The sequence below is a fragment of the Tenrec ecaudatus genome, chromosome 14 (assembly GCF_050624435.1).
Source record: "Tenrec ecaudatus isolate mTenEca1 chromosome 14, mTenEca1.hap1, whole genome shotgun sequence".
Lineage (NCBI taxonomy): Eukaryota > Metazoa > Chordata > Mammalia > Afrosoricida > Tenrecidae > Tenrec > Tenrec ecaudatus.
Window position 1 is genome coordinate 113,491,416 of NC_134543.1, and position 21,347 is coordinate 113,512,762.

At 53.1% G+C, this 21,347-nt stretch overlaps 1 protein-coding gene across 1 annotated transcript in view; it reads right to left on the minus strand.

The window, feature by feature from the left end:
• Positions 1-21,347, minus strand: part of MYO5C (myosin VC) — a 90,478-nt gene that overhangs the window by 54,339 nt on the left and 14,792 nt on the right. The window contains exons 3-10 of the mRNA XM_075532307.1: positions 15,225-15,335; positions 10,931-11,096; positions 10,244-10,388; positions 8,092-8,248; positions 6,709-6,852; positions 5,571-5,652; positions 3,096-3,203; positions 857-963 (exon numbers count right to left, since the gene is read on the minus strand). Of these exons, the coding sequence (XP_075388422.1) occupies positions 857-963; positions 3,096-3,203; positions 5,571-5,652; positions 6,709-6,852; positions 8,092-8,248; positions 10,244-10,388; positions 10,931-11,096; positions 15,225-15,335 (1,020 nt within the window). The remainder of the gene's footprint in view (positions 1-856; positions 964-3,095; positions 3,204-5,570; positions 5,653-6,708; positions 6,853-8,091; positions 8,249-10,243; positions 10,389-10,930; positions 11,097-15,224; positions 15,336-21,347) is intronic.

Here is a 21,347-nt window from a genome sequence, read left to right on the forward strand (position 1 = left end):
TGGTATCTGCTCATTCCCCCTCCCCCACCCTCCCTCCTGAACCCTTGATAACTTATAAATGATTATTTTTTTCATGTCTTACACTGATCGTGGTCTCCCTTCACCCACTTTTCTCCAACAGAGATTCGTAAAGAGCCATTTCCAAGGGATTTTTAAAAACCTTATTAATTTTACTTCCTTCTTCCAAAGAGCCCTTGTAACAAACCTCAGGGGCCAGCATTCACGGTGACAGTGTGTGCTGGGCGGAGTCACATTTTGGGTCCCCGAGAGTTAGAGAGGACCACGGGCAGAAGCCCGGCTTCTCTGAGGTAAACCAGGAAGGAGACCAGAGGGAAGAAACCCCACTTTAGTTCCACCAGACCCTGCCCCCAATTCCTCTCTCCCCCAATCCAAGATCTGCCGTGAGGTGAGGGCTGGCTCTCAGAGGGGGTTGGCAGGCCACTCCGGGTGAGGGTGGGGGAGAGGAGGGAGAATGACGTCCTGGTCACCAGGCACCAGGACAGGAAGCACAGAGCCCCAGAGCACATACTCCATTGTAGCTCCCGCTCTTGCTCTAACCGCAGGCACTAGAGAGCCGAGGAATTAACAGTGGGCGCTGCTTAATAAAATATTTGTTGAACGAAAGGAAAACAGAATGGGTGCCCCCACCCCCTTCTACTATTGTAAGAAGGAAGCAGCTTCACTCTTCCTAAAGGCACCCCAGGGACACCCTAGTCTTTATCCCTGCCCAACCGGTCTCCCCAGCAGGCCCACCTAGGTCTGGTGGGAAAATGCAAAGGCAGGTAGACCAGGAGCCAGTCTTCCCGCACCGCCCAAACCCAGCCAGGCACAGGTGAGTGGGCGAACCCCGTCTTACACTGATGGAGGACCGCTCGTGGCCCACCGCAGTGATCTGCACATTGCCCAGGTGTAGGATGGCGGCCAGGACCTTAAAAACATCCATCTGGAAATCCTTCTTGAATCCTGAAAACAAAGCAAAAAAATGTCCCCGAGTCAGGAATTTTGCATTTCTTCTCCTTTTGCTGTGAAGAAGATACGCCCTTGTGGTACTGGAGCCACCCCAGGAGCAGCCACGCACAGAATGGGAACGGACCTTGTGGATTCACAGACAAGGCGTCAACACAACACCGCGCTCTGCCGTCGGCTGCTGGGACCTCTGACCGACAAAGTCATATTTGAAGGACTGACTGACTTTCCCAACAGCTTCTTAGAGAGAATCAGCTCCCGCTTAGTCTCTGAATTTAGTTTGTAACGAACTCCCTACATTCCGTTTAAGGTGGGGGTGCTGAATGGATTCCATTTGCCCCACCAGGGCCTCGGCTCCCTAGTGTCCCCCAACTCAACAGGGTCTCCCTAGTGTCCCCCAACTCAACAGGATCTCCTGGGCTCTGGCTTCCTGCTGGATGTGCCAGTGGGCAATGCAGGCAGGAGACCAGGGAGAGAGAGGGCTGGGCTTACTTGTCGCTGGTCTCCTTCCTGCTTTGGACTGGCTGCTCCTGATCGGCCGGCTCACCTTACCCAACTCTCTTCTCTTTTTCTAGCCCCGACAGAACAGCAGTGAGCAACGGCTGCTACTTGCAGTCCTGCACCACCCCACACAGCCTCCCTGTGACCCCCACATCTCAGTAGCTGGTCCCTTTGTCAATGCATCCTCCCCCTTTATCTTAATTTGAGTTGCCACATTTCCCGAGGGGAGCCTGGCTGCTGGAGGTGGAATAGAAATTAAGAATAAACGAAATCTGTCACCATGTGGGGATTAACCGGATGTCGCCGAGCTGAAAATACGCCAAACCAGCTGCTAAGAAGGACTTTGCTTGAAGCCCCATAAACAAAAACAGGACCTGCCAGTGGGCGCGGGGCTTGGCGAGGTGAGGACTGCAGTCTCTGGGTGAGCTTTGGGTGGGGGGGGGGGTGGCAGCGACGACACTGAGAGGCCGGGTGGGCAGGAGGGCTGGGGGACTCTCTGAGCTGCTTGGTCTACACTGCTCTGTTGAGACAGGTAGCTGCCCCATCCTCTTCAAGCAAAAGAGCTCCTTGCTGCTTGCTGGTGGCTGTCAGATTCAGACTCACGGCAGCCCCACTTGATTTTCCAGGCTGTGACCTTTGGTAAGCAGGTCAGCAGGCTTGCTTCCCAAGCACTTCCGAGTGGCAAAACCCCCAAGCTGTTGGCTTAGCTGCCTCCCAGCCCCCCGCATCCAGGGCCATTGAGTTTATTCTGACTCATAGTAACCCTACATGGGATTTCTGAGACTTTACATCTTGATGGAAGCAAACCGCCTCACCTTTCCTCTTTCAGTTAGCAGCCCGGCACCTAACTCACAGTGCCACCAGGGCTCCTTGTTTATGCCACAAAAATCAAACTCGACTGGACTGCCATTGAGTCAATTCCAGGTCACACGGACCCTGTGAACGGTTTCCGAGATTATAATCTTAAAGGGGCGGGCAGCATCATCTGACTCCAGCAGAGCGGCTGGTGCCTCAGAACTGCTGACCTTGTGGTCAGCAGCCCAATGCCTCCAGGGCTCCTTAGCCCATAATAAGCTCCAAATTATGTATGTGTATCAAACCAAGCCCGTGGGTGCCTGTCTAGTTGCTTCCAACTCACGGAGACCGTGTTGTGTCCGTGTAGAGATGTGCTCCTCAGGGTCATGGATGTGACCTTTCAGAAGGTAGGTCGCCAGCCCTTTCTCCTGCGTGGGCTTGGACGGCCGACCTTTCAGTTAGTCCCCCAGCGCTCGGCCACTTGCTCCATGTATGGACTCTAAGCCCCATATATCACCATCTATCATCGATTCTCATCACCCAAGCATTGGTGGAGGTCAAGGCGGGTCAGCGTTACACTTCTGACGTGAAGTGGCCCTCTACTCTCAGGAGTCCTCGTACTCAGTCCAGAGGACCTTCTAGGCCCCAAAGGGCTCCCAGTCTGTGCTCTACCAGTGAGGTGGATGGAGCCCTGGGCTCCCTTCTAGGCCTTTATGGGAAAAGCAGCCAGGACCCCTTTGGGAAAGCTCAGATTAGAGCCTTTAAAATACCGTCTGCTTGCCTCACCCCGGGCACCTCTTTTTTGGAGAAACTGGCCCACACCCTGGCCTTACCCAGCAAGGCGAAGGTCTTCTGAGTCTCAGCCATGTCCGCTTGGTCGTTTACACCTTCTATCACGGTACTGCCTCCCATTCTCGTGTAGTTAAATTCGTCCGCGCTCCCTGAAACCCCAAAGGAAGATTCAGTGCCAGCAGAAGCCAGATGCCAACACCTCATACATGATGCTAAGCACCGCACAAACCTTGTCTAACTCAGTTCTCGGGACTCTGCAGCGGACAGGGACACCGAGGCTCAAAAACGAGGAAGACGACTTGTTCAAGGTCCCAGCAGAAATGGTAATCAAGGCCTGTCTACCTTTCACACATTGGCAAAGTACGCAAAGGGGCAGGAGAGGAGAGAGGGAGGGAAACAGGAAACATGTGATGCACATCCAACTCTCTCTAAAAGCGATGGAAGAATGGGTGTGTCCGATGCATGAATATTACACCAAGGAAACTAATAAAAAAGAAAGGAAGGAAGGAAGAAAGAAAGGAAGCAGACTTGCCCTATGGTGACCACGGGTGAAGGACGAAGAATATCTGTTCAGAGGGCACTGAGTTCTCGTTAATGGTGGCGGAATAATTTGGGAAAGGGTATCGGTAATGGCGTACAATACGAAGAGTCTAATCACTGGCACTGGATTACACATGTAGAAGCTGTTGAACTGGAGAATGTTTTGTGGTGTATATTTTTGCCACAATTCAAAAAAACAGTAACAACACGAATTTTTAAATAAAGCAGCAGGAGCCCCAGGGAGGCAGGGCCGGAGGGGACAGTTCAGCGAGGGACTGCAGGGACAAGGGGAAACGGAACAGGGGCCCCCGCGGGATGTACAGGTGAGGATCGACTCGGAACACTTCCCCCAAAGGTGAGAAAGAAAGGCGTGTGATGATAAACACTGTTTGTAAAGGTTAGCTGCAATGCTCTGTTGAAGAGAGGATGGCGAGATTTTTGTCTCGTGTACTTAAAAATTAAACAAAGCCAGATTCCAATGCTTATTGGCTTTTGTTCTCTCTCTCACACACACACACACCACTGCTGAAAGATACACAACAAAGCATTTGCCTTCGCCATCCTTGTACATCTCGGTGACGTGAACACCCCTCTGCCTGTTACACAGCCGCCCCCACCATCCAATTCCAAGTTCCATCACCCTCAACAGACGCTCAGTACCCCTATGGGCACTACCTCCCTCTGCCGCCCCTTACACATCAAGTGCCTCTCCTGCTTTGCTTGGGTATACGGAACCCACACTAGACAGAACACATTGAGAGCGTACGAGTGTGTCGCATTCTCCTTCCCCTAAATCACATGTGTCCACCCTCTGGCCAGCGAGACAAAACACAGTGAGAAGAAAGCCAGCAAACCAGGAGAAGGCGAGGGACAAAAGGTCCAGCGTGACGAGGTCCAGCGTGTCCACTCTCTTAGGACCATGAACCAGACAAGGGGCCCATGTGCGCCTACTAGTTGAGCAGCAGAAGGCCCTGTGGAAGCCCTTCCACACTCATATTCACATCCTATTTGGGAGACAAGGCCTGGGTATCAGCTTCATTTGAAACTTGACGGGATTTAGATGTAAAGAGTGCCAGCCAGTTCTCCAAGACCCCAGCGGGCATGCGTGCAGCTCCCTCACGCTGGGGCTTGCCTCCGATTCCTTCTACAATACAGCACGAAGGTCCACGATGGAAGGGCTGGGACAAGAATGCCCTGCTGTGCTAAGGACAAACATCCTACACCCCAGCTGTCCCCTAACGGAATTATTATTACAAGTAGTTCTGACTCCGAGTCACCAAACAAGTCCAACTGCGAGGGAGATCCTCTTAGACGAGAGGAAGCATGAGCCTGGAAAGTGTTACCTGGAGTGAAACAAGACCCAGAGAAACACAAGCGCAGGATGCACCACGGCCAATGCACACAGAGGCCAACGCCTGCTAGTGGCTCCCCGGAAAAATGGGGGTGTATTGCTTAAGGGGCACTGAGTTTCTGGTCAGGGAGCAGAGGGAGGATGACTGCATGACGTGGCGGACGTAATGACGGTCACTGGACTGTACTCGTAAAAAACCAGCTGACGTGGCAAGCGTTCTGTTACTTATTCATCGCAATGCTTTAAAATCTGGAACTATAGCATACATGTTTAGCGAAATCTCCATCCAAGATTAACCTTAAGAAGGACAGTTGGGGGGCGGCGGGGGGGCGTCCATCATAGTTTCTGCCGTCAGGAGGTCTTGTTCAGGAAATTCCAGCCGGAGGACCACAGTCACCCAGTGAATTTTGGCAAGAAATTCTCCCTCCCTGGACCTGCGCCGGCCTCCCCGCTCCCCTAATTCCTCTTAGTGAGGTGCATCCATCCCACCCCGAAGCACAGGGATCACGTGTCTCTGGACAGAACCCCTTTGGGGACAGGTGCGTCGCTGTAAGAAGAACGGATAATTAGCCTCGCCTCTCGGCCCACGAGGGAGAAGATCCCTTCCACGCCGTCCATCACGTACCCAGTTTAAGGTGCTTGAATTCCGGCTGCTGGGCGGACGCACAAAGCTGGTAGAAGATGTGGTAATTGCGCTCGCTTTCTGACTGCGAAAGAGAAAGAAACGTCCTGAAAGCAACATTAAGCCTCGGCAAGTGAAAATGTCAGGCTGTGGCTATAGGGCACCAGCCACCAGAGCTGCCAGCTCATGGAAACCAACGCACACCTCTGCTTTTTACCTCGGCCGGGCAGCAGGCGGCGGCCCCCGTAGTGCCCCCAGCTGGGTGCTGCTGGCCAGGCCTTCCTCTCACCTAGTGGCCCAGGACAGTCTTCCCACAGGGACCCCAGAGAAATGTTATCGCCCGCAAACATTCTCCAAAATGTCAGCTGTCAATTCACGGCTGCTTCCTTGTTGTGTGCCTTTGAGTAGATCCCAACTCGGAACAAGCCTGTAGGCCAGGGTCAAACTGTCCCACTGAGTCTCCAAGACTACAATCTACACAAAAGCAGATGGCCACAGCTTCGTCCCTCGGAGCAGCTGGTGGGTTCGAACTGCCAACCTTTGGGTTCGCAGCTGAAACCTTGAACCATGAGCCGCCCGAGATCCTTATTTGATTCACACTGGTTGAAATGTTTAGGGAGCTTGCTGGGTGGAGTACAGGTTTATTCTTGCTCCCCTGCTGGCCTAAAAGTAGAACGGTTTCCATTTTACTGACTGAAAAGCCTTTCTCTTAAACTCCACCTGCTTTAAAAAAAAAAGTTGCTTTGATGTTCATTCTAACTCATGTCCGTCAGAGCCGAATTGGGCACCATAGGGTTTTTCGAAGGCTGTTTTTTTAGGAAGTAGATCACCTGACCTTTATGCCAAGGTACTTCCAAATGGATTCGAACAAGTGCATTAGACTGTGAAACAATGTTTAGTGCCCCAAATTACGAAGGTATCACGTTCTCCTCCCACTCATCCAACCCTATCGATAGTGCAATCTATCCATCACATTTTTAATCAGTGGAAAAAATAACCCAGCCCACAAATGACTGATGGGAAAGCTCCGGTCCTCACGGGAAACGCAGGCTGCCGGGTGCGTGCGGCACAGCAGTGCACACGGGGCTGCCGGAGCGGGGAGGGGGAGAGGGGACCCTGTAACGCGGATCTGCATCCTTACCTGAAAGACAACTCTGGACTTCTCCAGCAGGTACGTTCTCATGTTGGCGCCTATGATTTGATTCCTCTCGTCAAAGCTGATTTCGGTGTACTTCCCAAAGCGGCTGCTGTTGTCATTGCGGGTGGTCTTGGCGTTCCCGACAGCCTAGAAAACAAACACGTCTCTTGTCGTAACAACCTTACAAACACCTCTGGGTCTGGAGCTGTTTGGTGTCCAGTCAGAGCCTGCAAGTTGCGGGGAGCTCGGATTAGCAGAGGGGGGCTTTGTTCCCTGGGGCAAGGTCAGAGGCAGGAACCGGGGCACGTTTCGTCAACCTCCGTGGGAGACACAGGTTCGGATGTTTCCTAGTCCTCAGTTCCAAGCCTGCTATCTGCAAGTTAGTCCGTCTTTCCCGGTCTAAGTGGGGAATACTGTGCCTCGTACAGAGCTGAGAGGCTTGCATGAGGCAATTCGCGCACAGTGCCCAATCACGCCGCAACGATGATAGGTGCTCAATTAGACGTCTCTCTGGCTCCGTGGGAGAACGAGGAGGCTTTCTGCTCCCAGGAAAAGGCACAGGCTTGGGAACCCACAGGGGCAGTTCTACCCTGCCCTATCAGCCTGCTGTGAGTCAGCATTGACTTGAGGGCAGGGAGGCTGGTCTGGGTTTGGGGATCCTTCCTCCAGCCTTTATTTCTATCCCTACTCAGACCTTCCCTTCGACTCCCTTCCTCTGCTCCTATCCTTTTGGGCATGAGTCTTTATTTCTACGTCTTAACTTGTTAAGTTCCATCTCTCCTTCCCTAGCAACTATACCTTCTCCACTACTGCCCAGCCCTCGCTGGCCCCTAGGCCCCTCCCGTGTGCCTTTCAGATGGCTGTTCTTCTTGGGGGGCTGCTGCTGTACCTCGGGGCCATCTGAGTTGGCCCTACTCGTCCCGTGAGTGCCTTGCTGAGAAATATACTCAGGGAGTATGGGGAAAGAGCCTTGATTGTAGGACCTGCCACTGACTGTGGTGTAAATACTCCCATCACGACTGATTGGAAGCCATCAAAGGGCTAACAGTCAGCTCCTAAGAGAGTCCTAAGTATTTAATAATCAGCTCATGAGATCCAGCTTATCACTGATCCAGTGCACCAGGATGCCTACCGGCGAAGGCCCATCCCTGCGACATAAAATGTAAGACTCCAAGTCTGACAGTAGAATTTCAGGGAGCCCAGCATTAGAGACGAAGAGCCCCAAAGCCATCATCTCTGTCCCACTCTCCCTCAATCGCACTGCAGAACAGGCTTCTAGGTCCCTCTGTCCCCTCTTTGGATTTTAGAGGGCGGGAGCCTGCCCGCATCACCCCTGCCTCTGCCTCTGGCCTTGCCTGCCGCTCCCCTCGAGCCAGGGCGACTCACCTCGGTTATGGGATTGGACGCCAGAACCTTGTCCTCCACGTGCGCCTTACTGCTCGACTTGCTCACGGTGGCGAAGTACCTCATGGCATAGCGCGCCGACACCGTCTTCCCAGCCCCCGACTCCCCACTCACAATTATCGACTGGTTTTTATGGTTTCTACAATAAATCAAAGGATTCTTTAAAAACAAAAACGCCTGTTTCTTCCCACCCCAGAGGGAGTCTATGCTTAGGAAGGAGAACGTAACCAAGCAGGAAGATGGGAAAGTCTGCTTCTTCGTCCCCACAGGAACGAGGCGGAACATTCTGGGGAGTTTCCTCCTGGTCTTTTCCTAAGTGTGCACGCTGCACACCTGACCGCAGCTTTGGTCCTGCCATATCCGTGTGGAGAGCCGCTAAAGTCCACCCCGGGTCCCCACTGGCTGATGCACTGGGAAGTCCCACTGGGCTCCCCACAGAGAGCCAGGCTCACGGTGAGGGCTCACTGGCCTGGGAAGACACTTGCAAAATCAGCAAAGGGGCATGGGGTCCAGTCCGGAGGAAACCAGGCATGAGGTCCCAAGCGGAGTCATTGGGATGGACTTTAGGCCTCCACCAACATGTGAAAGGCCTTCCTTGGGGGGCCCGTTCCACCCCCGCACCCCAATTCCAGATTCCCCACGCGCTCAGCACACACCACGTGGTGTACTCAAACGGCTGCCTGCAGTGAGCCGGCTGGTGGGGGCCTTTCTACACCAGGCTCCATGGGCACTTCGCAGGTGTGAAAGCACTTCCTTCATTGTCCTGGATCACCCGAACCCGATGAGTTCCGGGAAGTACGAGGGGCTTCAAAAAGTCCATGGGAAAATTCCATTGTCTTTTAACTCCGTGTTCCCACAGACTTTTTGAAGCCCCTTCATGTTTCCATGTGCCCAGCTTTGAAATGCTAAGACCTGGGCTTAGAGCAACAATGTCCTGGCAGGTTGTCCAGTGTGCAGAACTTGAAGCCTGGTCTCTTGAAGCCAACTTGAGGTGGTGGGCAGGGACGGGAGTCTTCCTCTACTCCAGAACACACGCCCAACAAGCACACTTGTCCTTGTGGGAGGGGCTCAGATTTCCAGGTGCTTGTTAAATGCCCTTAAGTTGATTCTGACTCATGGGGGCCTCATGTAATATCGAAGACGACAGGTAAAGAGACACCCATGTGACTCAGCAGCGGTTCTCTTGGCCAAATAATGGTGATCGTGCAGTTGGCATGTGTCAGTGCTAGGCACTTACTCCTCTCCAGCTGCCCGTAGGGGTAGGTACTAGCGCCAGCCAGACTGTTCAGGTGAGGACAGAGGGATTGATGCTGGGCCCAGAGCCAGGGCTCGGCTACTCTGTGACATAGAAGCCACTGCCCTCCACACGATGGCCAAGGATTAGGGTAGAGGGGGAATCCAATAGGACTTTCAGAAATAGGTGTGGTAAAAGACACGTGGAAGGATCTTTTAAATACATCGTTGGCCATGCCAGAGATGCCCGCCAGTGAAGTTCCCAGTTAAGTTGGTAATCATCTAGGAAAAGCTCTAAAATGGGGGGATGTGGAAAACAGACATAACCACTGGGAGATGAATGAGAGGCCTAGTCTTGGCCTTTCCCATCTATACTAAGGTGACCAGACGTCCCGCTTTTGGTGGGACAGTCCTGATTTTTAACAATTTGTCCTGCATCCCACGGCGTTTTAAAAAGTCCTGATTTTTGGAAAGAATACATGACAAGCTAAGGTATATGGTTTTCGGCTGCCATGTGGCTATTTCACCAAGATATGAGTTTTATCAATGGTGTCCCACTTTACCAATGTTAAAATCTGGTCACCTTAATCTATACCCTTCAGTGACCTGCACACTGCTGTCACAGATCAGTTGTCATCTAGTTAACTACAGCTCCCGGTGACCCTGTGTGTGTCAGAGCAGACCTGGGCTCCACGGGGTCTTCAATGTCTGCTTGTCTTGGAAGGAGATCACCAGGCCTTTCTTCTGAGTCCCCTGAATGAACTTGAGCCTCCAGACTTCAGGCTAGCTGCTGAGCCCTCACCCATTGACACCACCCAAGGACTCCCATCCAAGGGGGTCTGCTCAATAAAGGACGCCCCTCTGGAGTTTTTTTTTTTTTTTTTTTTTTTGTGGAGGGTACCTGGCCATCTGCTTGTACGCCTCTTCGGCCACGGCAAATATGTGCGGGTCCATATCGCCCATGTTCTGCCCACTGTACGCGTGGATGATGGCATCTCCGTAGATGGGCAACTGCTTGTAAGGGTTCATGGCCACCAAAATGATTCCTGAGAAGAGACGTCAGATGCAGTTATGAGACTCTTCCTGCCACCGGCCTCGCTAGGCTCTTGCAGGAAACCCCAGCTCTGCCACTTGCTAACCCTTCTCTGGCCACCTTGGTCAAGCTATGGAATGTTCCATAGCTCCGATGCTACCCCCCTCTCCAGGCCATTCTGAGGGATGGATGAGAAGATGTGTGGCAATGCGCCCCCAAAGGGCAGGCTTTTGCAATGGACAATGTAAGACTAACATCACTGTCTAAAACAAGAAACAAGACCCAGCCTATCCCAGGAGGAACTCAACATCTTTTCTACATCTGTTTTCTTGGCCGTTCCGCCTTAGTTCTTCTGGAAGGTTCTCCCCCTCTCGATACTTCTTTCATAACACAAATCCACGATCCTCTAGCGTCTACCTTGCTGGGAGCGATCTGGGCAGACATTCGGTGTGATTACACACGGACAGCACACGTGGCTGTTTCCTGGACGGGCTTCCTTACCGCTGTAGGCGTATAGACAAGCTTAGACAGACGGCACGCAGGGCTGTCCCTTACCGCTGTAGGTGTAGATGAGCTTAGACTCGGCGAAGCGGATCCTGAGGTTGTGGAGCACGGCGGGCTCGTGAAGGTAACTAAGAGCCGTGAGGTCATTCTCGCCCACCAGGATGTCGGGATTGCGCAGCGGCGGCAGAGATTCCGGGTCGATGGGATAATCCAACTCCTGGGGGGTGGGTGGGGGTGGAGTGGTGGTGGAAGGGGACAATAAGGCTCTGGACATTAAGGACTTTGGAGATTTGTGCTGAGCAACTGTGATTCATCCTACCCACTTCCTGTCTGAATCCACCCCAGACGCTCTGAAAAACCACCTTACGTAGCAGCAGCAGCAAATCTTCATAGCTGATGCTCAGGATGGGGTGGGGAGGGAGCACTGACAAGCTCGCTGGGCTGGGCTAAGGCCCAGGGGAAGCCACCTGGGGAGGCTGGTCCTCCTTCAGCGCTCTGCTTTGATGTGGTTTCGATGTCAGGCTCCATGGAAGTTCTCATTTGAAAACGGGATCCTGCTCTAGGTTCCTTGGTGGCTCTGAGATTGTGGAGGCTGCTGTCATGTGATAGTTGGGGGTGAGAAGTGTTTGCAGGGGCCCGCGTGAGCACAGGACTTCCACCTGCAGCACCCAGACACCCAGGGCTGAAGGCTGCCCCCGCGCAGAACGACGGTTCCCGTCCTGGGCTGAGTCACTTACGCAGGCTAGGCCACATTCGACCTAGAATCCCCAAAGCACTGCCTATGCGCAAGGAAGGCAAAGACTAATGTCTCTCCCTCCTCCTCGTCCATCCCAGACATAGCTGGGCTCTCGAATTACCAGAGCTTCAAGGGACCTTATTGTCACCTGTTCTAACTTCCTCCACCGTCAGTTCAGGGCTTAGAGGAGAGGTAAGCCCAGAGAGGTCAGGTGCCTGCAGCAAAGTCACCCAGCAAGCACGTTTCTGCTCTACCTGCCCACGCCGCTGTCATGGTGTCGGGCAACACTGCTGGCTTCCACGTGATACGTGGTTCTGAGTCAGCCCCGCAAAGCGTGTCCCAGGTGCCACAATGCAGACCTATGCGACCCTCAAAGCTGTCTTCTAAGGGGGCCAGAGCCAACACAACTAACAGGTACTGACAGAGCCAGAGAGGTTACGTTTGCCATCTGGGGTCCCACAGTTGGTCCGGATCTGGCTCCGAAGCCTGTGTCCTTTTGCTGTTACACAGCCTCCTGTCGACAGGCAGCCTGTGGGTCTGTCTGCCTCCTACCAGGAGAGCGGCCCAGGGCACTCCGGACTCTTGGAAGCTGAGCCTCACAGCAGCTACCTGCGCGAACGGTACTGGTGCCACTCAATTTGTGGGCCTCCCCTGTCCCAGAACAGTCATATGGACACGCTTTGATTTTGAGAAAGAAATCAAGAAATTACTTCTCATGCATGATTGTTAGCTTCTCTGTCTGTCTTCTTTTTCCTGTTTTCTTTTTGTGGCCAGGAGTCCTTCTTGCTAATTCCGCCCCTTCATGTGTATGCATGGTGTACATACTGTGTGTATAAGGACCCCTGGTGGTGCTTCAGGTTAGGGGTCGGGCTGCTAATCACAAGGTAGGTAGTTCAAGCCCACCAGGCACACATTGGGTGAAAAACGAGGCTCTCTGCTTCCCTGGAGGTGTACTGTCTCGGTCACTAGGTGGCTGAGGGTCTGGGTTTGGTGCGTGTGTATGTGCGCATGTGCCTGAGCGAGAGTGTGGGGCGGGGAAGAAAATGTGAAGCACGTCAGACTTACAGCTGGGGTAGAGGTGACATGTCCCCACACAGGGCAGGCTTTGTGATTCAGACAAAGGGTTACGTAAATGAGCCATCTGGCTGCCTGCCACCTTACCAGCCTCCCTCGGCCCTCCCTGGGGAGCAGGTTCAGGGCCAGGAATGTGGCTACCTGATCCCATTGCAGCTGCTGGCTTGAGATTTTCCTCCCCAGACAAAGCTGCCTGGGGCCTCGCCAGCACCTTGACTGTGCACAGAAGGACGCAACTGAACTGCAAGGATGCACTGAAGGGAAAACCAATCAACCAACCTCACCAGTAGCCCCCGAGTCTGTTCATGGCCACCTCCTGGGCACCAGGGTAGAACTGCACTCCACAGGGGCTTCTGTGGCTGAGGTTCCGGAAGGAGATCAATAGGCCTTTCTTCCAAGGAGCAGAGCCTCTGGGTGGGTTCCATGGGGGCAGGGGAGGCTCAGCAGAAGATGTGCCTCCCTCCTCTCCCTCAGCCTCCTGGAGTCAGACTCCCACTCCGAGGTTGCCCCCCAGGATCTTCAGCAGCAGTACCCCCTTGATGGACAGGGAGACCGAGGCTCAGAGACAGATGGGGGCCATTGCCACCCTTGAATCAAGTGGGCTCGCCAGCATCTGCGCCTAGACAGTCTGATTCTAGAGAGTATGCCCTTGCAGGAGCCCAGGGAATGCCCCCCAGCTCCAGGAGAGTCTGAGTGAAAACAAACACTGTGCCCTGTTCTCCACAGAGAACATTTTCATGCCCGGGAGACCCTGGCACTCCAATTCACATGTGGCATTCCCCTGAAACCATGCTTCTTGGCATCAGACAGAGCATGGGCCCCTATCCAGCTCAATTCCGAAAAACAGTCAGTCGCCATAGCTACAGATCCGGGTATCACTGCAGCTATGAAGAAACGGGGTGCCTTTTGTAATGATTCACAGAGAAGGCTGAGAGCAGATGCAAAATCTTAGGGTGCTAGAGGGTCGAAAGTCATAGGCTGCCTTGAGTCCCTCCCAGCTCATCCCTCTGTGGGAACAAGTGGGAAAGCTCACCTTGCATGGCCTTGCCACACCACCACGGACAGAGGCAGCTCAGGAGACAGAGCCTGACATTCTCATCCCCGCCTGTCTCCCTGCCATGGTCTATACGCCCATCCACTGTATTCCTCGGCCTCCCTCCTTCTCTTCTCCACACTTCCTCTCTCTCCCTGTGCTTCTCTCTCTCCTCTTCCCAAACCAAGGCTCTTCTCTCCCCATTGTCGCTGCCTTGGCTCAAACTACTTCTTCCAGTTTCTAATCTTTACCCAGCCCCTGCTGAAACCAAATCCCACTGCTGTGAGTTCATCCCAACTAGGAGTGACCCTGCTGGGCAGGGCAGAACCGCTCCGTGGGGTTTCTGAGGCTGTAAGTATTTAGGGACCCCACCTGCTACGCCTTTCTCTTGCAGAGCAGCTGGTGCCTTTGAACCACTGACCTTGTGTTAGCGGTCAAATGCTTAACCACTTAACTGCTGCATGACCAGTGCGCCTTGGTTACTGATGAACCCACTGCCGATTCTATGTCGGGTTTCCGAGGCTGTGCGTCTTTGTAGAAGCATATAGCCTCGTCTTTCTCCCATGGAGCAGCTGATGGGTTTGAACTGCTGACCTTGCTGTTGGCAGTCTAGCACTTCTACTAATGGAAACCAAATCCATTGCTGCCCAGGCAATTCAGACCCGTGGTGACCCTGTAAGACAGTAGCACTGCTCCCTAGTGTTCCAGGCTGTAAGTCTTAGGGACGCAGCTGGCCACCACTTTCTCTCACAGTGGCGATAGGGTCCACTGCCGGCCTTCCAGTCAGCAGACAAGCACTCACCCACTGCACCACTGGGACTCCTTTGCTGAGATCCAGGAAACCAAAACGGCTAGCCACTGGCCAGTCTTCTCCAAACAAGACCCTGAACGCAGGGAGTGGCACAGGGTGGTCCCCTGTCTGGGACCTCAGCACAGAGAAGCCTGGGGGCTGTAGGGCACTCAATGGGGATAAGGCAGGGGCACAAGGGACAGTGCTACAAAGGTAACCATGTGTCCCAAGTGCCAGCCGGCCACCGGGGAGGGCGCTGGTGCCCTACTTTGGGGTCTCCCACCGGGACCACCTGCCCCAGCCCACTCCCTAAACCCTAACCCAAACCAGCTGCCATCGAGTGGATTCCGACTCATGGCGATTCTGTGTGTGTCTGAACAGAAGTGGGCCTCACTGGATTGTAAGTGTCGATTCCCGTAAGGGGCAAATCACTAGTCCATCCTTCCAAGATGCCTCTGGGTTGGATTTGAACTGCCAACCTTTCCATTAGTCACCGAGTACTTAACCATCCAGGCCGACCTGGGTGCCCTCCCCACCCCAAGTCACCCTTGGACTGGGTGCCCTCCCCACCCCCAGCCACCCCTGGTCTGGGTGCCCTCCCCACCCCCAGCCACCCCTGGTCTGGGTGCCCTCCCCACCCCCAGCCACCCCTGGTCTGGGTGCCCTCCCCACCCCAGCCACTCCTGGCAGCCACTCGAGGCAGGACGCTCACCGTGCCATCCTCTAGCCGGAGTCCCAGGACTCTGTCGCCGACTCTGTAGTCCTTTGTGATCTCTGCAGACGTCCACACTTCTTCAGGATCGGGGATCCAAACCCTGTTGTACTGACCAACAGAATGAGACGGGCTGAGCCCCGGCCTCGGCAGCGCCAGACCCTGACTGGCAGGCGCGTAGACACGGGAAGGTTTCTTTCAGCCCGCTGAGTCGAGTTCTTCATTCGGAGACTTTCACCTGACTCCGGGTTTTCAGGTCATTTTTAGAGGGATCTGCAGTCTACCAGGCTTGGCTCTTTCTCTGCCCTATTTCCCAGGCAAGGATGTTTCCGGAGCCTGAGAAACAGAGCCCGAGAACCCCTTCACAGTGGAGACCCGTGGGCTGCCTGGGAGTGGCAGCAGGTGGGGATGTGTTTCTCCATCCACTCATTATGGGTTGGGCCTTTCACTGCTCCCCTCATCGATAAAATGGGTACAAGATTTTCTCCACGTTATCTGGGATGCGAAAGCTCTGGGGGTGGGGAGGGGGTCATTCTCTTTTCATTCCATGTTCCCACAAACATGGTGAGGCTCCCGGGTTAGACTATGCACTTGTGAGCAATTTGGGAAACACTACAGAAGTGTTATTACAGCAGGGTTATCACTGCGGTCTTATCATGCTGGCTGGCAGCCACGGATTCCTAGCCTGGGAACTGTGGAAAGGCAGCCAGCCTAAGCACGTGCTGGTGCACCTGGCAGTGCTGACTGCAAACCCAGTTAGGAGAACCCATTCGCACCTAGGTGCTGAGGAGGGCCACCCACTTCAGAACTGGCCACTGGCACCTAGTGCTGCTAAACATAAGGAAAGGTGATGGCCCTGCCTCACCCTGAAATTGCGACCAGCAGGTCCTATGATTCATCGGTCCCCATCATGCACTGACATTAGCAATTGAATTGCCCACCCCACCCGACCCGGCAAAAATAGACATTCCCTGCCTGGCCCTGTACCAAACAGGATCTGATCCTATTTGAAGACCGTTTTCTTATGCTATGTTATTGAAGTCATACGAGTGTCCAGTAGACCCTCAACCTACTCACTGCGGAGTACTACAATGTCCACACAGACACAGGCACACAGCAGCCAGACAGCACGTGTGGAGACACATGCAGGGCAGAAGCATCCATCTCCAAGGGTGGCCAGGGACTCTAAGAATTGCAGCTTCTAGAAGCATGACCAATCAAAGAAGGGCCTCCCCCTGGAGCCACCTTCTGCCTTTGAACTTCTAGCCTTCTGCAGGGTGGGAACATTCACTCTATTCTTCCCAGACACCTCCTTGTGGTACTTTTGTTATGGTGGCACTAAGCAACGAAGCCACTCTGTCCTTGTCTTTTGCCACGTGCTCAGTCAACACGTAAGCATCTAATGTGTCTGCATGGGCCCAGGGCTGGGTTACCAAGAAAGCAAAGCAGCTCCTCTTGGCTCTCCGGGTCTCCTCCTGAGCCAGGCAGTGTGCCGGGGGTTGCATGTGCAGGTGGGCCCATGCATCTCTCTGCCTGGGTATCCGTGGTTTCCCCAGGGGAGCCCCTGAAGTCTCAGGACCCCGCCGGGCAGACAGGAACAAGAGCTGTGAAGTGCTCAGGTGGAGACAGTACGCATCCCCTAAGAAAGCATTTACCATACTCCTCAGTCTGTGTGCTGAGTGCGTGGCTCCAGGAGCTGGGCTGCATGATGAACCACGTAGCCCCGGACTTCGGGAACAACTTGTGACCACGCCAATGCTGCAAGCTGCCTGGCAGGCCGCAAAGGAAGCTTCAGGCACTTAGGGGAGCAGACCGAGGATGACAGCCTTCGTGGACTGCACCTCCACTGAAGGCAAACGGAAATCTCACAAGTGGACCACACATCCGCTCGCTAAACAGAGAGGGAAGTGATCAAGGATTGCATCTGACTTAGATCCAAATTCCATGCTCAGGAAAGCGGCTTAGATCCAAAATCCATGCTCAGGAAAACATATTGCCCTGGGCAAATCTGCTGCGCAAGACCTCTTTCAAGTGGGAAAGGGCAAAGACGTCACTGGGCCTGACCCAAGCCATGGTACTTCCAATCATGGGAAAGCTGGACAGCGGATAAGGAAGACTGGAGAAGAGGGATATGTCCAGATGACGGTGTTGGTGAAGAACATGGAAAGAGCCATGGATGGCCTGAAGCACCAACAAACCGGTGCTGGAGGACGGACAGCCAGAATGCTCCTTAGAAGCAATGATGGTAAGCCTTTGTCTTGCCCTCTTTGGACATGGCATCAAGCGAGCCCAGTCCCTGGACAAGGGCTTCCTGCCCAGTAAAGTGGATGGGCAGTGAAAGCGTCTAAGGAGATGGACGAACACAGGGGCTGTAACATTTGTGAGGCTGGTGCAGGACCGGGTGGTGCTGGGTTCTGTCATACAGACAGGGTCGCGACGAGTCAGAATCGACTCCACGGCACCTGACAGCTTCATGTCCCAGAAGCCACACACTAGGATCCCAGAGCTGATGAAACCTGATGCCAGGGGGCATCTGGTCCCCAACTGTCATTTCCCAGAGCCAACTGGACTAAAGCCTCCAACTTTCCCAGGCTTCCACAGAGGCATGCTGGCCCTTAGCGTATTCAGAGGATCTCCTTTGTCTCCACAGACTCCCAGGTCAAAGGGGGATGAAATACTTTGCATGGTCCCCCCTGTTTTGAAGGTAATTGTCGGGAACGGAAACCCTTGCTGGTTGTAATCGGGCACTTTGGTGTCTGCAAGAGGAAAAGCTGCATACTTCCTTACGTGCCCACCATCTTTCCACACCAAGTCACCGAACACTGAATTCCCATCAGCCTCTACCTTAGGGTCTGGGGACAAACACCAGCAAGAGGCCGCCCTTTGTGACTCTCTGCTTCTTCACTGCAAGAGCACAGACATCGCGGCAGATAATGACCCATCAGAGGCCAGCGGCTGCACATCTGGCCAGTCGTCTCCTGGTACCTTTCAAACGTAATAGGAAACGGCCTTTGGGGTTAAGGGATTACACCTTCAGGAGATTCTGTAACTAAACCAATCCCAGGTAACGAACTGATGACATTCTGGTTTTCTCCACTGTAGGTTCATGCATTGTTGGTTCGCAACCACGCACTTTAACCACTGCACAACCAGGACTCTATTAACAGAAGGGTGAATTAAAAACAAAATAACCCTGCAGGCTACTTAGACAACCGAAGCCATCAACTGTATTCTGGCTCGTGGTAACCGCCGGTGCGTCCGAGGAGATCTGTGCTCTATCAGCTGTAGAGGGATTGATGGGTTTCTGGAGGAGCCTCTGGGTGACTTTGAAGCACCAACCTTTCGATTAGTCATTGAGCTCTGAGGTGTCAGCGTCACCTAGGGCACCATGCAATGGAGTAGTACTACTTAGCAACTAACAAGGAACGGGAATAGGTGGGAGGAAGGGGGAAAGTGGAGCAGGCTGATGGGACAGCACTGATCACTACACAGCCCACTTGAAGGAAGTGAATGGAACTGTATGGACATGGATATAGTGGATGGTGTAAGATGTGGCAAAAATAACCCCAAAACAAAACATAAAAATAAGGGTTCTGGGAGGAGGGGGGAGGGAGGGAATAAAGGGGATCTGATATTAAGGAGTTCAAGAAGAAGGAAAATGCTTTGAAACTATGGTAGCAATTGTACAATACTGCTTGATGTGATTGAACTACGGAATGTTAAGATATCTGTAAGCGCTCCCAATAAAATGATTTAAAATAAAAAGAATGTAGTATGCTGAATCACAGAAGGCAGATATAAACAAGTCCACATGGTGAGTCCCTTTAAATGAAATGCTAGAACAGGTAGGATGGATTTATGATGGGGGGATAAGAAAGAGGGTGACTCTGAAGGGAGATGATTGCTAGGTGTCATCAAGTCAGTTCAGACTGGTGGCAACCCAGGTGCCAATCCATCTCATCAAAGATGGACCTCCTCTTCTCTGACTCTCTACCTTACCAACCACGAGACCCTCCCGATACCAGGTCCAAAGTAGGACTTATACAAGTCTAAGGAGGATTCTGACTTCATTTCTCACCCAACCGATTTACTCGTTTGTCTGGCAGCGCAGAGCACCTTCAATACCCTTTGCCAACGCCGTTACCCAAATGCATGGATCCCCCCCTGCCCTTCTCTTCAGAGTCCAGCTTTCACAAACCACAGGAGGCGGATGAAAGGAGCATGGTGTGGATTGGGCACCCTGAGTCCCCAAGGTGTCGTCTTTGCTTTTTAAACATTTCCCCAGCTTTGTCTCCCCGCAAAGACATGCCAAACATTGGTTTTTTTTGCCAGCATATGGTGGGAGGTCAGATGCTTAGAGACATCCTCCCTGAAGGCATTCAACTGCCAAACAGGTAGCCCCCCCCCTGCTGTTAAGGACAATGGGCTACTCCCTAAAGGCTTGAGACCATTAGCTTGGTTCCTGTAGGTGGGGTACACACCCTACTGATAATGGTTTCTATGGAGATCCAGAGAACATATCAAACCGGCTCAGTGACATCCAAAGTCAGGTTGCCATCCTGAATCAAGGAACCTCCCATCTTGTCACATGTGTGCCCCCAATCCCTCCCCTTCCTATTGCATGTATACCTAGATTGTCCCCCTCTCATAGTAGTATAACCTATAGTGCAACCCCTTCCTGTGATGTATGACTTTACCTGTAATTAGCAGGCTTGCGCTGACCCCAAAGACATACAGGCCTAGATTAGCAATAAAGGGCTCTCTCAGCTCCTCCCAGCTCCTCTCTAGGCTCCCCCTCTCCTCTCCTGTCCTCGCTCCCCTGTTCCCTTTCCCCTTGTCCTCCTTCCCTTCCCCCACTCTCCACATGGACCACCAAGAGGGGTTGAGGTGAGCATTGCTACCATGAAATGTGTCTGACTCCATTATTTCGATATCTTCTACCTCTCATGCTCTTGAAGACTTTAAGATAATATTTATATATCTCAACTGTACAATTGTGCCTACCGGAACCGTGATCAGTGGTGGGGGGCTGGCCCCCTCTAACCACACGAAGTGATTGGAGTTGTGTTCATTCCCTACAGCTAGGTAAGCAAGCGCTGCCGTTCCCGAGATGAGACTCAGTCCTGACTCAGAGACAGAGGGCAGAAGAGTGAGGGGGCCTGGGAGTGACACATGCCTAGAGCCACAAGCCCAAGCAGATGAGTGGACCGCAGGTACTCTACAAAGGAGAGTTTTCAATGGGCTCCTTCGGTTTGGAATGTCTCTGCTGAGAATGTGCATTTCTGCCCCAGATATACTGAATCAGAATCTAGCTTTTAAAAAGACCCCGGGGTGATGATCAGGTGGGGCTTACAGATCCCAGTTGATGGACTATAGTTAATCATCTGAGGATCTTGTTATAATGGAGATTCTGACTCCCCATCTCTGGGATGGAAATGCAAATTCTCAGCAGGGAGTTGGGCTGCCATAAAAGACTGGGAGCCCTGGTACAAACATTCACAGGCTTCTCAGACACAGCCGCTACACAGAGATCCACACTCTTGTTGCGGTAAACTTCATGTTTCCTAACTCGGATCTTCTGCTGAAAACGTTAGTAGATGCAGTCAAGGTAGCTCCAACTCAGAGAGATCCCAAGTGCAACCGAAGGACACACTGCTCAGCCCTGCACGGTCCTCGTGACTGCTGATGTGTGAGAGCCTTGTTGCAGCCACCGTGTCAATCTATCTCCTTGAGGGTTGAGGTTGTTAGTTTCTTGTGACAACCTGGCCGATAAACACATGTGGAGTTAATTGAAGGGCGGAGGGATAAATGGCTCTGTGAGCCTTGCCTTTTCGAGTTCTCAGGTCTCTTGCTTTCTGATGGTCGGACCAGGGTGCAGCTGCCTTAGCCAGTTCTCTGCTTCAGCTGGCAAGGCTCACTTCCCACAAGACATCCCTGAGGAGAAGCCGCACGGACCTACCCTGATGCAGCCCTGGGTGTTGGAGCAGCCATGTGGAGACCCCTGCCAGCACTGAGATGCTTACACACTCACTGACTCGGCTTTCCTCCTGCAGTCGGCATCATTGCATCTGCTTTGTGAGATGGAGGAGGACTTTGTGGATTGGTGTCGGACATATGGGTTAA